Raw genomic sequence first — 18,848 nt, forward strand, 5'->3', positions numbered from 1 at the left:
TGTGGACAACTCCTGAATGCGCTGTGAATGCTCATATAGGGATGCACCAATACCACTTTTTACAAAACAGTACTTAATTTTGAGTACTCGCCGATACTGAGTAAAGATACCGATACCAGACATCATTTTACTGGTGTTTGATTATAGTAGTGTTAGATTTGTTCATTTCTGATGCAAGCGTCAAAGAGGACTAAGAGACTGAAATATAAGTCAGAAGGGTTTAATGAGTTCATCACAGGTAAAGTTAACAATGGAGCACCGGACTCTCAGGAAAGGATAGGAAGAGAGTCCTGAGATGTTTATGTTTCCAGCTTTTATAGGCCTCCCAGTGCGTGTGTGTGAGACGGATCTTCTTCTCGTCAACATGTGGTTACATATTAAAAACCTTTTGGCAAAATCCCACAATGTGTGTTTTTAAGTCAATCAATCTCATTGTTTTATGACCCTCTCAGGGTGGGGGTCACACAGTCTTTGGTGAGTAGGGCTACAGGCATCTGGGGTAGTATTACATTGTTAAAAAATACCTTACAGTAGTAAATCTAATTCATTTCGTAGGATTTTAATAATATAGACTACTTTTTCATCGTAGAATACTTATCTTATCTACTGAAATCATTGAGGTTCGGTATAATTCAAATATACCACTTCGCAGACTGCGCCCGAGCTAACTGCTAACGCGCTAACTGCTAATGCGCTAACTGCTAACGCTAACGAGCCACTGCATAACAGACTGACTGTTGCGTTACTTTTACCAGGGCCACACTGTTACCAATATGGACATGCTGTACCTCTTTTAAAAGCTTTGTTCAGTCGCTAAATATGTTTTTTAATTATAATGAGCTACAATGCAGCACAAACAAATAATCACCAGCGCCACTTAGCAACATTGGCATGCTACTATTGTAAACACAAGCACTGCGCTGATATCCTCTGTGAACTATAAAACACTTTTAGAGTCCTAAATATTTGTATATTTCATGTGACAGACACATGTGATTACAGCTACACTTGATGTGTAGAACAGTGAATGTGCAGTATATGCACATTATGCATGTATCCGCGGTCCATTGACGAGTACGAGTACTGGCACCTGATACTGGTATCAGTATCTGAGCACTACTAATTAATATGCGCATTTAGGCAAAATCTCGCATCCAAAGCTTCACAAAAAATATAAAAATGTGATCCTAAAATTATTTTATTTCATGTTCAGTCCTTTAAATCAGTGGTCCCCAACCACCGGGCCGTGGACCGGTACCGGTCCGTGGATCAATTGGTACCGGGCCACCGGCCGTCCAAGAAATAATTAATTATTTCCGTTGTATTTATTATCTGAGTCCGAACAATCGTTTATTTTGAAAAATCTTTTATTTTGAAAAATTACCGGATTCTCTCAGTTACATTTCCGTCACTTGAGCGCTTGAACTTAACCCACAAATGAGCAAAATGAGTAAAAAACAGACGTCTTTGGAAAGTTTCTTTTTGAAGGGGAAAAGGCCCAGTGAAGAGACAGAAAAAGAGCCAATTTCCAAGAAAAAGAAAGCTTTTAACAGACAATACCAGGAGTTCTACTTGAACTATGGATTTATCGCGACAGGTGATTCCCCCAGACCAAGCCTGCTCTGCATAATATGCGGCGACCAGCTCTGTAATGAGGCAATGAAGCCTTCAACACTGCTCCGCCACTTGGAGAGGCGTCACTTGGAGAGGCGTCCACGGTAAAATTTTCAAGCGTTGGCCGGTCCGTGGTGATAAAAAGGTTGGGGACCACTGCTTTAAATGTTCTTATAATTATAAATCTGATGTTATGTCCAGGCTGTTTCTCTTATGCAACTTGGATCACTACTTTGTACTTCTTGACTGATAGGATTTTGAAGTAAGTGTACCCTTGCTTAAGTACATCCTTTGGCTACTCTATTCAATTCTGCATTTTATGACATAAAGAATTGAGAAATGTTAGCCCACTTCAGTCAACTGGAACACATTAAAATGCACCAGAATTTTAAAATTTCTCTGCCAGACCACTGCTGTGTGGTCTTTTACTGATACCTGACAATTGGCATTTTAAGGCCAGGAACAGATGTTTGGTCCTTGGTGCCCCCTTCTCACACTTCTTTAGCTTTCATTGCTTTAGGGGTCCATGGGAGGGGGGGTTCATTCTTATCCATCACTGTGACCCACCTATTACTGTTGATTGTCATGTTTGAACTGAGTTACTGCCAACTTGTGCTACTTGTTAAATGTAAAAGTCAGAGTATGCTTACATTGTTGTTTGAGGGTTGTTTTTTTTTGTTTTTTTGTTTTTTTTAGGTAACTTTGATTTTGATTAAATTTAGCAATTTCCTAAATTGATATTAGCTCTTTTGGGTGAAAATGGAAAATTTTCAGAGTTGGGAACTGAGTCACATTTTGGTCTGTGATTTTACATATAACTTCAGGTTTCAGGCACAAGAGGCATTTCTGGTTGTATTTTTTTGTAAGATGAAAGATGAAATCAAACCAATGAAAAGTTTAGCATTGCCATGATTACTGCAGTTTATACCATTTCGTATCTGTAGGTGGCACCAGTGATACAGGACCATGACACACCAGAACAAAACAAACTTTTTCAGGATGGTCACAGTCAGTCCTCAGGTGAGCAGAGACCACCTGCACTTTATCCTGGGCGAGGTACACCAGCTCGGCAACCACTTATCTGAATTCACAATATGCACACTTTATTTTTTCCTTATGAAACAATGTTGAATGAGTTTTCAATATTTAAATCAGAATAGCAAAGAGTGATCTTTTGACGAATCTTATCAGTTATTTAAATAAAAATGTAAAAATACGGTTTAAACCTATTGCAATAAAAACTGCCAACAACAATTTGTCCTTACTGTGGACATATTTGATGTAGCACATACAGTCCAATCTAAGAAGTTCAAGTTTTAATTAGATGTTAAATATACCAGACTTCATTCTACGAAATGCACATTTTAAGTTAAATACAATTGAAACAATATTTTAAAGATAAGATAAAACTCATCACCCCAAGTATGTGAACACACTTACATAGGAAAATAGACTATATTTTGTAGTACTAATACTTCACAAATCTTCATAAAATCCCCATGAGTTAAAATATTTGCGTGTGGTTGTGCGTGTGGTGTATCCACTACTGCACAATCGCTGTCATAGGGTGTATTCACATCAGAAAAGTGTTAAGGTCCACTCGTTTGGTCTGGATCAGAGTTTATTTGTCTTATTCACACGTAAAGTAAAGTTCGGACTTTCAGGAGAACACAACTCTAGTTTTAATCAGAGAAAAGCCCTGTGTGAGGATACCCATAGAAACCCCTGAACTGTTGCTCTTGGCTTCGAGTTGGTCATGTCAGGGGTGATGCATACAGGTGGTGTTTTCAGAAGTGAATGTTTTGAAAAGTTGTACAGTATTTGAAATGAGTAAAATATAGTAGAAGTTTAAATAGATGAAGTAAAAAAAAAGTTTAAAAAAGCTTAACGAGAAGAGGAGAAGAGAGTTAAGAAAAATATATACGACATTGAAAGTGTAAAATAAGAGGCACTGTCTACTGGTTATTTTTGTATACTGCAGAATAAGAGAGCAATTTTATAGAAGTCAGTGGTAAAAATTTCTATTTATTTTTAGTAATAGTTAAACTGTAAGCATGACAGATGTGAAAAGTAATATCAATCATTTAATCAAGAGTGTAAAACTAGATACCACTGGCTCACGGAATAATTTCACAAGGAAGAGGCTAAGGAGTCATTTTCAGTGAAAAGCTTGAAACCGGACAGTGAGGTGGCAATACTATAGCACGCTATGCAGTCCAGTTATGAATGTCTCAGTTATGTTAGAAGGTAAAAAGGCACATACAAAAATATAGAGGGCAATCTGTCATGAGCAGTTGTTTAGATAATTATACTGGTATATGTTGAAGAACGGTAGAAGTAGTTGTAGCAGTAGTAGTTTTTACAGATCTTGTCCCAAACTGTGAATCTCATCCAGCACAAAATCCATATCTTCAGTGGTGACCTGAGGACTTATAATAATCATCCTGAAGAAGTTTGCCTTGTCCCCATGAGACTGGTACCCGATCATCAGACTGCCCCTCTTCATCATACGCTCTTTTATCACTGGAGCTACCTAGGAAGCAACACACACAAATGTTTGGTCCTTTCCTGTGACTGTATATTATTGGACCCTTCTGGATACAACGCTACATAACACTATATACAATTAAATTAACTGTTGACTCTCCAAATCAACATACTGATGGCATTTACACCCTATATAATCTACATAATGTGCACTTAACCTTATTCTGTTTAATTTTATACAAACTAAGTGTAGAAAAGATCATAAATAAAAGGTAAGTAGCCTAATAATGATAGATTCAATTTAGTACTAATAATTTTAAATAGTTCATATGAGAGTTAAGAATCTGAGTATTCACATGACACTGTGTAAATTGCATAGCCTATATTTTCTTTTTGTGCGACCTACCTTGTGTAACTTGTTCCAAAACTCAGGGCCATCTGGGACATTTCTCAGACTTGGGGGAACATACCAGAAGCACACATTGGCGTATTCAGGCTGTAAAAGATTTTTTTGTGAACATTATAATCTTATAGTATTAAGTAGAACATCAACAATAATTCAAACTGTTGAAATACCTCCATTAGCAGCCGAAACCCTTGCCGAGCTTTCATCTGCTGTGTCAGATACCTGCAAGAAAAGAGATTATCAAGAAGTACCAACCCACTAAATTGATGGGTCACTACTGGTAAATACATGTAGCACTATAGCCTCAGAGTACTTTTGAATGGGCTAAGTGATAATTCTAGATGTGATGGCACAATCCCAAGCTGTATTGTTGGGTTTAGGAAAATTGTGGAAGAAAACTAATATAACATTATTCTTCATTCTACATTAGTCTGTATATATGTGTGTGTTAGTGTGTGTGCCTGTCACTGACTGTGCCATGGCAAGGGCGCGCTCCACTCTCTGTTCCAGTTGGCTGCTGCCCAGAGCTTTCCACAGGAGCCAGATCTTGAAGGCGTCTGGTTTGCGGCCGCACTGGATGGACTTATCTCCACTGTCAAAACTAACGTCATAGAACTTATCCTGCTGGAAGAGGTAGCGCGCTTTGGAGGAGTAACAGCGTTGAAGAAGATGCTGAAGAGACATGTAAAATGCAAATAATGAAGCTGCACGGTGTTTAATTAACAGACCCAATCGACCCAATCCTCGACCCAATCCGCTCAAACCAATCCATAGCACATGCTATAAACTGAAGGTGCTGCACAAAACATCAAAACAAACAAAACTTCCACTAGTTATTGTTTACACCTCCATCTTCTCCAGTGAAGGGTTCATCATCAGCGTCACATCCCCCTTTGAACCTGACTGTGACAGCCTTCCCACAGACAAGTCCCTGCCTTTCCCCAGAGCTGTTATCACCAAGAGCTAGGTCACACAGAGCCTCTGCTGTCCCAGGACACACAGTCATGACAAAGATAACACCAGGCTGAGGCCCTGTGATGGAGCTATATCTAAATTTATACCATATAGATTAACAGAAAGACAGTGAGACGGTCCAATCAGAGAAATTTAGTTCACATTCTCTGTAAGAAGTCCAGTCCTACTGAAACTAATTTGAAACTTGCTGTGCTCAATGTCAGATCTTTATGTAACAAATAATTTTTAATTCTAAATTTTATTTCTTCTTTTAAGCTTGACTTTATGTTTTTAACTGGAACATGGCTTGACAAAAACACAGGTAATGGAATTCTAGTGGAATCAACTCCACCCGACTTCAAATTTGAATCTGAAACACAAGCAAACAAAAAGGGTGAAAGTGTGTGCGTTTTTTAGACATAATTTAGTTCACAGATTGTCATTTGGGGTGTTTTCATCATTTTCTTTTAAAATGGAGGTAAATCAATCACCCTCCATACTCCTCCCAGGGCTGTCAAAGTTTTATTGATAATTTTGTCCTTGAAACCTTTGGTCTGACTCAGCAGGTCAGTGAGCCGACCCACAACAGAGGGACACACTCTGGACCTGCTCATCACAAAAGGAGTAAATATTTGAAATGTCAATGTGGTGGATGTTGCTCTGTCTGATCATTTCTGTGTCTTCTTTGACCTGTTTTTTATTCTCAAACCAGTGGCTGGTCCTGCAGTCGTTTAAAGGAGAGACATAAATGATAACACAGGTGCACTGTTCATGGAAATGATGCACTTTGAAAATGTCTCCTGTTCTGATGTTGATGGTTTGTTGAACTTTGTGACTTCGAGTGCTTTGAATGTTGTGGACACTATTGCCCTGATGAAGGTTAAAATGGTTAAAAATAAGCAAAAAGCGCCATGGAGGACTTCCAAAGACATGGCATCATCATCTGGGTTTTTCTAAATTGTTTAAATGCATAGTAATCTTACTATATGTAAACTTCTGACTTTGAAGAAAGTAATGAAAACTCGTCTAAAAAAATCCTTCTCTCATTATGTATTATGTATTACTGTCAAAATGACAAAATATAAATATAAAAAAATATAAATAAATGTAGAAAATTACAAAGATGGTCTCAATTTGGTCTTGATGGACTGTGGTCTTATGTCAGTCTTGGCCTTTAAAAGTATTGATCTTATCCCGGTCTCGTCTGTCACAGGTCTTGGTCTTATCCTGGTCTCGGGACTGTGTGGTCTCGGACAGGTCTTGGTCTCGATTGTTGCTGTCTCAACCACAACACTAACAGTTAATACGCAGCAATAATGTGTCCCACCACAACTATGCAGATGACACTCAGATCTATGTCTCACTGGCAGCAGGTGAATATGGAGCAGTGGATTCACTCTGTCACTGCATCCAACAGATCAGTGTGTGGATGCAAAACAACTTTCTCCAGCTAAACTCAGACAAGACTGAAGTCATCATCTTTGGCCCACAGAAACAAAAAGAAAGTATCAGCAGTCACCTCCAGTCTCTCTTCCTCTAAAATCTTCAAATCAGGCTAGAAATCTAGGGGTAATAATGGACTTGAATGTTAACAACCACATCAAATCAATAACATCTGCAGCTTCTTACCATCTAAAAAACATTGCAGAAATCAAAGGTATACTGTTTAAACCAGACTTGAAGAGACTTATTCATGCGTTTGTCCTCAGTCTGTAAGGTACACTACTGTAACGTCCTGCTCACTGGCCTCTCCAAACGAGCATTAAGAAAGCTGCAGTACATCCAGAACGCTGCTGCTCAGGTCCTGACTAGAACTAGGAAGCACATAAGTCCTGTGCTCAGGTCTCTGCACTGGCTCCTGTGGCTCAGAGAATAGACTTGAAAGCAGCGCTGCATGTGAACAAATCTCTCTATGGCCTAGCACCAAAGCACGTGCCATATGAATCATCTCACACTCTGAGGACTTCAAAGACCAGCCTCCTGCTGATGCCCAGAGTCAGGACTAAACATTAAGAATCAGTGTTTCAGTTTTATACAGCTAAAACCTGGAACAGTCTTCCTGAAAATGTGAGACAGGCCTCTACTTTGACAATGTTTAAATCCAGGCTCAAAACACATCTTAGCTGTGCATATGAGTGAAAGGTTTCTATTCTGCACTCTTCTCTTTGAATGTTAACTTTACAATGATTATTTATGTTTTGTATTTTTGTATTTTGTATTTGCTGTGTTGTGATTTTAATGTCTTTCTTTTTCTGTAAATCACTTTGAATTACATTGTGTACAAATTGTTTTATACAAATAAACTTGCCTCACCTTGCCTACTGCTCATAAAGGTCATACTCAAAATAAAACCATTAAAACCTAGAGAATACCTTAAAAGAATGGTAGCTAAAAACAATAAAAAGATAAAAACAATAAATGAAGTCCGTACCAGGCTTGAGACCAGTATCAAAGGTTTCAAGCTGTAAAATCTGGACCACGGGGTTTGAAGCTGATAACATAAGACCTGTCCTCCAAGAGGCTTTCTGAAGTCTGATAATGATAAAAACCCAGGGTTAATAATTGTGGAAGGCTCGTGATAATAATTTTCCTCAATCAGTGTAATTCCTGGAAGTATGTAAATACCTTGTCATTGTGAGTGTCATTTACCTTTTGGTCTCGAACCACAAAGGCACAGCACTGCAGACAAACCATCATCATCTTATGTGGGTTCCATGCCACGGAGTTGGCTCTGAAAAAATAAGAACAGAAAAAGGTAATGTACGTCTATCAAAGTTGTTTTGGTGAATAAGCATTTAAGAGTACACCAGTCCAGAATGACTGGTTGGTTATATTTGCTACTAATAGGTTGCAACAATCCATTTTTAGATCTTAGAAACCATTATTGTGTAAACCTGAAGAATATTCGCTTTGTCTCTGCCTAATTCTGCTTCTTTTTACCTTGACCAAAATAGGTACAAGACCCACACTTAATAAGTGACTTTAAATAACACTATAATACCCACTCTTCACCCTATGCCCCCCCCCTCCAAAATGTAATTAAATATTTGTCTATATCTATGTACAAAAAATACAAGGTTCTGAAACCCATGGATAGTGCATCAAGAGAGATGGATAGAAGGTACCTGTGGATGCCTTGTACCAAGTGTTTATGCTTCTTGGACAAGATAGCAGCTCCCCCCCAACACGCCTGAAGGAAAAGTTAATATGATTTAGTATACACCATAAAAAGTGCCTAATGATGAATAAAATTGTACGATGTGTTTCTCTCACATCTACATGCAGCCAAAGCCTATACTTCTCACAAATGTATGCGATCTCTTCAATTGGGTCAAACGCTCCCAGGACAGTGGTGCCTGCAGTGGCATTCACCATTAAGGGTTGTGCTCCCTGGAAGCACAAATAATAAGTTAGAGTTTTACATTCAGTGATTTTGATTTTTCTAAATTTCCTTTTAAATATAGATGACTTTCAAACCTCCTTTTTGGCCTTTAATATCAGTTCCTCCAAACGACTAGGAATCATCTTGCCTCTGGAAAACAGAGTAAGTTGATAATAAATAGAAGCGGGGAAAGAGAAGGCAAACCACCTTCAGGATTACCTTTCATCGCATGGGACTGTGTAAACATTCTTGGTGCCAATGCCCAAAAATGATGCAGCTTTGGCAATCGAGTAATGACACTAGCATAGAAAAAGTGTAAGAAATAAAATGGCTAATAATTTTTAATCCAATATAATAAGGTTCACTCAAATAGTTCCTGTACATCCTGTGAAGTGAAGAGGACCATTCGCGGAGAGCCTGACATGCCGAGCTCCTTGATGTCAGGACAGTGGTGAAATCTGGCCAGATTTATGGCATACATGTTGGACAGAGACCCACCTAGGACAGAATAAGACCTTTTCAGACACTTTTTAGACAGTGGGACACCTGACTCACTGATCTGTCATGTTAAATCTATATTGGTTGAAATACTGATACTGTTACCTGCATTGAAAATCCCATCTCCATCTTCCCATCCAATCACTTCAATCATCTTCTTCAGTACAACCTTCTCCATCAGTGTGAAGACTGGGGCCACTTCATAAGTGTAGCTGCCAATGGGAAGATTCACTTTTATATTACATACATACACATTTGCAGTGTATATTTAATGATTTCATGTTCCCTCACATGCTGGGTTTAAGTGCCTCTATAATAAAACTGGCTGCCATAGAGTAAGGCTCCATCCCGGCAAACAGCTGGTTGAAGAAACGTGGGTGGACTGTAGAAAAAGTTAGAAAAAATGTTGTTGCACTCACAATGCACAGAATTTTGTGTTGATGTTTGTGACTTTAAAAAAAGTATGTATGTGGATTTATCAGTCTCATAACAAGGACTACACAAATACTCTTGTTGAAGTATCAGTCTTGACTTTCCTCCATTGGTGTCTCTGGTACTCCTCTCTCCTGGTTCCACTCCTACCTCTCAGATCGCTCTCAGTTTATTCAGCTTAAGTCATTCACCTCACACCCCTTCCCTGTCACGTCAGGTGTTCCTCAGGGTTCTGTCCTCGGTCCTCTGCTTTTTTTAATCTATCTTCTCCCCCTTGGTTCCATCTTTAGAAAACACCACATTCACTTTCACTTTTACGCGGATGACACCCAGCTCTACATTTACAGTAAACCCAACTCTACACTTCCACCCTCCTCCCTGACAGACTGCCTCACAGAAATACAAACCTGGTTCACCTCAAACTTCCTCAAACTTAACGGCAATAAAACAGAACTCCTACTCATTGGCACCAAATCCACCCTAAGCAAAATAAATCCTTTTTCCATATCCATTGACGGCTCCTCTATCTCCCCCTCCCCTCAGGTAAAGAGTCTGGGTGTCATCCTCGACAGCACACTTTCCTTCACCTCCCATATCAACAATATCACCCGGTCCGCCTACTTCCACCTCAGAAACATCCACCGCCTCCGTCCCTCACTCACTCACACCACTGCCATCCTCATCCATAGCCTGGTCACTTCCCGTATCGACTACTGCAATTCTCTTGTGTTCGGACTCCCACAAAAATCACTCCATAAACTCCAACTGGTCCAAAATTCAGCCGCCCTCACTATCACATACACACCCTCCCATCACCACATCACACCTGTCCTGCAACAGCTCCACTGGCTCCTCATCACGCACCGTATACACTACAAAATACATACAAAGCTCTCCACAACCTGGCCCCTCCATACCTGTCTGACCTCATTCACATCTCCACACCTGCCCTGCTCGCTCCTCCTCTTCCCTGCACCTCACTGTCCCTCCTGCCTGTCTCGTCACTATGCTCTGGAACTCCCTCCCCCATGACCGCCGCAGCACACACTCACTCTCACACTTCAAATCTAAACTCAAAACTCATCTGCCTTCTCACCCTGACCTCTCTGACCATAACTGCATTGTCGTTTAATCTATATTTGCTTTAATCTATATTTATTTTTTAAATGTATTTCTAATCATTTTATACTGTTTCATTTTGTATTGTACTATTTTGGTGTCTTGATGTACGGCGACCTTGAGAGCCTTGAAAGGCGCCTAACAAATAAAATGTATTATTATTATTATTGTTGTTAGTATTAGTTGTAATAATGCAGTACCAGTCTTGACGCTGTACTTGATGACGTCCCTGCACCTCTGCAGCAGCTCCTCCTCAGATTCTCCCGTGTCTCCGAGATCCAATTGCAAAAGCTGCTGCAGCTGCTGCGGAGACACCCACTCACACACCTGTGCACAGGGAACACTAATAGGACTACTTATGTAACTGGATTAAGAAATACATTCTGAGTTATAATGAGTCTAAACCATATCAGTACAATAAAACAAAATCACAAGATTGTATTCTGAAAAAAGCTAAACTGCACTTGCCTTCTCTGATCGGTTGGTGGCCCTCTTTACTGCCTCCTCCAGGATCAGAGCCATAGAGCGCTCTAGGAACTTCTCTGCCGAGCTCATGTCCACAGCAGGTTTGTCCAGACACAAATCTGAAGGTGCCAGCTTTGGTATTTCAGTATCTTCCATAAATAAGTAGAGCATAAGTGCAATTAAAAATTCAGCGTGTTAATATTTGCAAAAACCCACATCATTTTTTTTTCTCCAAAACATCAACAGCTGCACTAGTCATATGGATGCATGTCTACTATCTTGATGGAGGTTGATGGCCTTTTAGTTTTCTTGTTACCTGTCATCTTCCTACAGTTATCTCCTCATGCATCAGTGACCTATCAGTAACTTCTAAACTCTCAAGTCCATTTCCTTTAAAGGAGTTGAATATCTTGTCAAAAAGTCAGGTAAAAGAAAAAAAAAAAAAAATCATAACTTCGTGTGATGTTGAGTTTTGAAGATAAGAAAAATAAATTGGTGGACTCATCCATCCATCATTGTGAGCTACTTAGCCACCATAAATCAAATAAACTTTGGTATTCAGAAAACAACAGAATTTACATAATGCATGATTATCAATTAAATATTTGAAGTCTTCGGTTTAATTGCAAGTTATTTATGGATTTCAAGCTATGGCAACCACCTCCCATGGTCATAGCAACTAAGCAATTTCAATTAAAATATTATGTTTTGAATGCGTAAAGAAACTGGTTCCTCACAACGTCTTTCAAATCAGGAAAGAATAGTTTGTCTGAAACCCATAAATATGAAATTCTTGGGAGCATTTTAACATTACCTTGTCCATTAACAGATGGAATAAATGCCATTTTGTTCCTCTTGTTCAGTCCTTGTCTTCAAATGTTAAATTGCTCAGACCTCAAATAAGTTTCTATGGTAAAAACCTCAAAGAAGAGCAAACACAGATTTGGTCTCACTAGTCTGTCTGGTCTTAGATCTAGCAGTTGGGTGGGTGTGGTCTTAAATAGCCACGTCATTCACACCATGGGGCTGTCTGAGTCTGGAGCCACTGCTTTCATGCACTGATCCTGAGAGGTCACAGGACAACAATTTAATCAAAAACAAACAAAAAAAAGCTGAATTTACTGAATACATGTTCTTTGTGCGGTATTATATTGAAAAGTACCAAAAGTTGTGCAAAACATGATATTGCTAGTGTTTTGGCAGGGAAGTAACCTATACACTTTCTTCATCTACTTCATCTACACTTTCCTTAACTTAATTACAACTGTAATCTTGTTTAGATGTTTTAGTAGTAGTATGTATAAGCAGTTAGTTTTATTATAAATCTCATTACATTTGATCAATGATTCTTCTTAATAATAACATAACATTTTTTACCTCTGTGGTTTGTCTTGTTGCTGAAGACCTTTGCTTGGCCACACCCCAAATTTGCATACAGTTAAGATGAGTACTTTTCCATTTCATAAACAGGCATGCAACCATATTGACCCCAGGTAATAAAAAAACAACCAAGTGCTGGCAGTGTCAGAGTGGTAGCATGCACCTGCAGCTTTGAAACAAAAAACAATATCTTAAGATCTGAAGATGTCTAGAGGAAGTTGAGGTTAGAGGTTTGAGTATTCAGCAAATAAAACTGTATTAAGACCCACTACATTTTGTCTCAGTATAAATATTTCTAAAGGTGCTACATACATTATATTTTTACCATATTTTATTTTTTCATCAACACATGCAAAGGTATGGCCATATGTGTACCCAACTTCAACTTTAGCTGTAGGAAAAGTATAGTTGAGATAACGTGTGTAGGCATTAACCTCCAAATTATTCAGTTAAATGTTGGTTTCATTTGGCTGGACTAGGATCGCAGCCTCTTACAATCTTGTCAAAGTTATTTAGCAAACTTTACATGAACAATTGCTATGGGAATATTCATTTCTGTCTATATTCTTGCAGTTCCTTGGAAATTAGACTTGATCCCACTTTATAAAAAATACAGGGATATCATTGTGGACTTGCCAGGCAAATTTTGAACAGACCATTTGTTTTTTGTTGAGTTTTTGTCTCCACCTGCAGATTAATGTCTCAACAGTGCTCACATGAACATTCTATTTTTTTTTTTTTTACACTTCTCATCCCTGATGTGTTTAATACTGTTTTCCTTTGCCATTTAATATTATTCTACATAACATAATTTTAACATCTGTCTCAATTATGGAATACCCAATCTACCAATATCTAAAAGCTCAATTAGGTAGACCTTTTGGCTACCAAGCCCTGTGCTTTGGAATCAGCCCTCTGTCCATGTTAAAAGAGTAGGACACAGTCTCTCATTAAACATCTTTTAATAGCATTATTATTGAGTGTTCCAGCTGTAGCAGTTTCTCTTCCAATAAACAGACACCAACATCATATATTAGCTTTGGTTATCAGATAAAAATATGTTAGAAAAACAAAATCTTTCTACTGACACATTATAAAAGACACTAGGTGAACCCCAGCCTTCACAAAGGCATTGATAGACTTTACACACAGGAAACCATGAGCTTCAAGTTTTATTCTCCTGACACATAGATGGATTTGCGCTGTCCCTTCACACTGCTATTACTTATGCATAAGTTAACCTACAGTCAACAATTTTCAGTGCATGTCACCACCCTTATCCAATTATACACCAGGTGATGCAAAACCAAGCGACAGTAAGTCTCTGACGGTTGGGTATGTGGGACAGACGATGATAACTGAGATTTGTGAGGTGAAATTTTCGGACAGTTTAGTGCATTGTCTCTCTCCATAAGTGCCATGTGTTTCTCTGCAAAATCCTCTCAAGGGTACAGTAATTACAGCATTTCAGTAAAATAAATATTGTGCAAAAGTTCAATTATTTTAGTAGTTGAAATTACAATGTTTAAGAATGCATATTGTACTCATGGGTTTCAGAGTGATGTGGAATTGAGACTGTTGCCATAGCAACCTTCAACTCAAAATATATCATTTGAATGGGCAAAAGTAATCAAAAAAGTACTTCAAAACAGGAAGAACTCATGTGACTAGCTCCCATGAATAGATTCAGCATACACATCTAGTTATTTCAAGCAATAATGATGATATGCACCAGTCTTAAACATTGCTAATTCCAATGTCATTTGGGATTTTCATTTAATTTAGCCAGGATTAAACTACTGAAATAAAACGTCTTTTTTACAATACTACTTTATTGTTATGCAACTGTAATACACTCTAGGCTTATTCGTTTTTCTTTCGAAAAGAAACCCTGTCTTTGGTTTCCTGGATCTTCTCAGAGAGCTTGTCCTTGGTCTCCTCCATCTTTTCAGAGAAGCGTTCTTTTGTTTCTTCCATTTTTTCAGAAAATCGCTCTTTAGTCTCCTCCATCTTCTCAGTCAGCCGCTCCTTGGTCTCCTCCATCCTGTCCTGGATGTACTCCGTGACCGGGGGAGGCGTGGTTATGTAGCCATGTTTTCTGAGATACTGCACAGAGAGGGACGTCCCACCCAAAGTCACTGTGTACCGAGCAGGAGTGGCAATCTAAGAAAAAAATGGGCAAGATATTAGCGCAGGACATTATAGAATGTATTATTTGATTTTCCCTTTTAGATTTTACACAGTGATTAAAGTAACTGGGCTGTACACTTGTAAATCTCTAAAAAATTTCCACAGTAAAAGGGCAATTGAAACGGATAGTAAGATAAGATAAGCTCAAGGTCAATATTTCACAATCAAATAAAATTTTACAGAAACAAAATTACAAAAAATGAATAAATAAAAAAGGTCAACCATTTTAAAGTCTGCTATTACTTTACAAAGAGGAAAATAATTTGACATCACTCATAATGTTCAAGGGGATATTAGAGATTATGTCAATGACCGCTTTTAGCATTATGCACATCTTAAAGAACCGCTATTTTCGGGTCTTAATTAATAGTGAGTCAGCCAGTGCTCACGTGCACAAACAAACACGCCACTGCCTGTCATTATGCCACGTTAATATGCTATCAGAGGTAATAAAAGTTCAGTGCCATCAAATAATGAAAGTTGGCAATGAGGTCAGTCAGTACAGTCGTGTTGGATGGAAATTAACAGGCAACCTCGTTTACCTTGTACATAGCATATGCAGTTAATGCATAGCCGCTAGAAGAGTCTCTCAAAAGGCTGACAAGTGATTCTGGGAGCCCAATCATCTCCAAGAACGGCACAACATTGACCCCTCTGAAAGGAAAAAAATATTGAATTAAATCTACAGTAATGGTTGGTTAAATCCAATCCAATAAATGAACAAATATGCAAGTATAACAGACATATGGTCACTAAATGAGTAATGACTAAATATGATGAAAAACATGTAATACAATCAAATGTTTTTTTCCTCACATTAACTTCTAACCTTTTGTCCTATGAGTTAATAAATAAGAATACACCCATTGCATCAATTTAAATTAACTGCTTAACACGGGCATGTTCTTTACTGAAGGACTGGATAACACTTACTTCATAGCAGCATAGTAGAAAGTTCCAAACCAGACAGATGATGTGACGAGATGAACAGGAATCATAACTTTGCCATATTGTTTGAAAGTCTTCTTAAATCTCTGAAACAGTCCCATAGACTTGTCTTCAAGAGGGTCTATGTCTGCTACCTGTGGTGAGGCAGGAGAAAGGGAATCAGATTTGTCCTCAGGAGGTTTTGGAGGAGAAGCAGCTCTGGAGGAGGCAGAGGTGAGGATCCAGCGTTGGTTTGTGGTGAGACGGGACAGGTGAGGCAAACAACAGCAGACGGACACAGGGTGCTGTTGGACAACGGCTGCCTGAAGCACTGACCCAAGCCCTGTGGCCCTACGCAGGGTCCGGACAGACAGGAGGTGCTGCAGCATCTTCTCCTGTATGCTGGGATTTGAACCTCAGACTAAAAGCAAGAACAAAATATTGTTAATGATGGTTAACGGTAACACAATACCAATACCAAATTGCATGTATAAGTCTTTCTAAACCCTTTAGCCTGTATCTAACCAGTGAATCACCATCTATGCCACAATAGAGAGTGACGGCAGCTCTGAGTCAACATAATTCTTCAGTTTTAAAACTTTATTTAATCATCATGATCAAGAAGAAAAACAAAAAGTCACTCCAACGTACGTTCTATGCCAGTATTGAGACCAACACACCGTTATTTTATGCTAGATTTAAGAACATGAACTCAGAAGGTGAGTTCATGGCCTAGCAATAAACAGCTTACTGCTAAAAGTAATTTCAGATGTCTAAAGCAAACAAAAGCCCAGTAGTCCATTATACCATTGCACGGGGATGGACAGGACACGGGACTATTTTGGGATTGACATTGGTCAGTTTGTTGTGGAGGGCACTAATCGGACCCTGTAGCTGTGAAACTGGAGTTATGTGTTAGCAGAGAGCACCAATAAGAAGCCTGTCTCTAGTAAAGCAGGATACGTGTCTCCAGGACTCAGTCGGACAGGTACTTAAGGTCAAACTCTGAACATCTGCCAACTTTGGTCATTGGTGGCTGACATTAGCATGTTAGCATGCAGGCTATTACTGCTAACGGAGCGGCCAGTTTCGAGGAGCGAATATATAGTAATTCTAGCTCAATTTGTTACTTAAATAACATAAATGGCATGATACTTACGTGGGATATTATACATCAAGGCATGGACAAAATCGCTGCTCTGGATCCTGAGTGCCATGTACCCTCTTTAAGCTGCCCTGTGTCGCCCAAGGAACACATTTGACGCTGGTGCGGACTGCATGGAACACCGCATGTACACACCCGCGCTAAGGACTATGGGAAATGTAGTTATTTTAAACGAGGATACACATTTAGCAGGCAGTGTACAGCAGAGCCAAAAAACTCGCTACCCAGAAGGCCAAGCGGTGTCAACTTTCTACAGATATTTGGCATTTTTTAACCGGGTGTAACCTGATGAAACGACCTTGAATAGTGAGTGCTATTTTCTAACTTCGTTTACTCTTAAAACACAATATTGACAATATTTGTTCATTGAAACGTGCAGATGAGTTGAACATCTGTGTGTACAATTTGTTTATTTTACACATCGTTTGTACAGTAGACCTACTGTGTAAAGACCTCACATTCTCCCCAAAAAACATAGCCTACAAGACGAGAATTTCCTCAATATGTTTGTGTTTAATTAGCCTACATAAATAGTGCGTTATGATCACAGCCTACGTGCAGAACATAGATTTCGCCAGCAGATGGTGCCATAAACACACAGTTAAAACAACTTTCTTTACAGTCTATACAGTCTATACATATAACCTATTAATTGGTCCAGTGGCTCATGAACCCTTAAATAATGACAGGACTAATCTAGGGTTAAGGTCTAAAAGTACATTACATCATCTACATCATTTCCACTGTAGGTCACGCACAGTTCCAGAAACACTGGATTAGTTAATCTTAATGTAGACCTATAATGTCAATTTATGATTCCTTTAGGTCTGCATGAAAAAGTGCACAGAGAAATTTTATATGGCTAATAATGTCTTATTTAAGTGTAGCCTTCATTCCTTACTGTTCTATCCTATTTTGCTACACCGGTTTGTTACACACTTGCACATAGGCCTGTATTTTACTTGCATTGACGGTATACATCTATTTGTAGCTTGGTTTATGGCCTTTTTGATTATTCTAACTAATTATCTTGCTTTATATTGTGTTGATTTACGCAAGCATTGCTATCTTTTCAAGTAAAATATTTATTCACAGTTTATTTTCTTTAAACCTAACCAGAAATGTGAAGTTTACAATGTACACGGACAACTTTTCTCCTGTGGGAAAGGTGTTGTGTTTCTTTCAATAGGTCTCAAGTCCATACAGTAGACTATGGTTGGAAGTGCATTTGTATAACCCCAATTCCAATGAAGTTAGAACACTGTGTAAAACTTTAAAAAATATATACAGAATAGAATGATTTGCAAATCCTTTTCAACCTATATTGAACTGAATAAACTACAAAGACATGATATTTAATGTTCAAACTGATAAACTTTATAGTTTTTATGCAATATTCACTCATTTTCAATTTGATGCGTGCAACACGTTCCAATAAGGTGAGTGTCATGATTGAGTATAAAAGCAGCATCCCCGAAGGGCTCAGTCATTCACAAGCAAGGATGGGGTGAGGGTCACCACTTTGTGAAAAGCTGCGTGAGCAAATAGTCCAACAGTCTAAGAATAATATTTCTCAACGTACAATTGCAAGGAATTTAGGGATTTCATCATCTACAGTCCATAATATTATTTAAAGATTCAGAGAATCTGGAGAAATCTCCGCACGTAAGCGGCAAGGCCGAAAACCAACACTGAATGCCCATGACCTTCGATCCCTCAGGCGGTACTGTATTGAAAACAGACATGATGTGTAAAGGATATTAACACATGGGCTCAGGAACACTTCAGGAAACCAATGTCAGTTAACACAGTTCGTCGCTACAATGCCG

At 38.7% G+C, this 18,848-nt stretch overlaps 2 protein-coding genes across 2 annotated transcripts; both read right to left on the reverse strand.

Moving 5' to 3' along the window:
- Positions 1–3,225: 3,225 nt before the first annotated feature.
- Positions 3,226–12,310, reverse strand: LOC117384184 (acidic amino acid decarboxylase GADL1-like). Its single transcript, XM_033981469.2, has 15 exons — positions 12,172–12,310; positions 11,361–11,506; positions 11,093–11,219; positions 9,633–9,723; positions 9,447–9,553; positions 9,226–9,341; positions 9,063–9,142; positions 8,939–8,993; positions 8,735–8,851; positions 8,587–8,651; positions 8,111–8,192; positions 4,980–5,179; positions 4,678–4,729; positions 4,508–4,597; positions 3,226–4,147 (listed from the first exon to the last, which is right to left on the reverse strand). The coding sequence occupies exons 1-15, from the start codon at positions 12,200–12,202 to the stop codon at positions 3,974–3,976; spliced, it is 1,533 nt and encodes a 510-aa protein (XP_033837360.2). The 5' UTR covers positions 12,203–12,310; the 3' UTR covers positions 3,226–3,973.
- Positions 12,311–13,683: 1,373 nt separating this feature from the next.
- Positions 13,684–17,161, reverse strand: LOC117383801 (uncharacterized protein C18orf19 homolog B-like). The gene is made up of 4 exons (XM_033981024.2): positions 17,014–17,161; positions 15,861–16,275; positions 15,470–15,581; positions 13,684–14,900 (listed from the first exon to the last, which is right to left on the reverse strand). The coding sequence occupies exons 2-4, from the start codon at positions 16,241–16,243 to the stop codon at positions 14,601–14,603; spliced, it is 795 nt and encodes a 264-aa protein (XP_033836915.1). The 5' UTR covers positions 16,244–16,275; positions 17,014–17,161; the 3' UTR covers positions 13,684–14,600.
- Positions 17,162–18,848: the final 1,687 nt, after the last annotated feature.

This window comes from Periophthalmus magnuspinnatus, chromosome 16 (genome assembly GCF_009829125.3).
Source record: "Periophthalmus magnuspinnatus isolate fPerMag1 chromosome 16, fPerMag1.2.pri, whole genome shotgun sequence".
In the NCBI taxonomy this organism is placed as follows: Eukaryota; Metazoa; Chordata; class Actinopteri; order Gobiiformes; family Gobiidae; genus Periophthalmus; species Periophthalmus magnuspinnatus.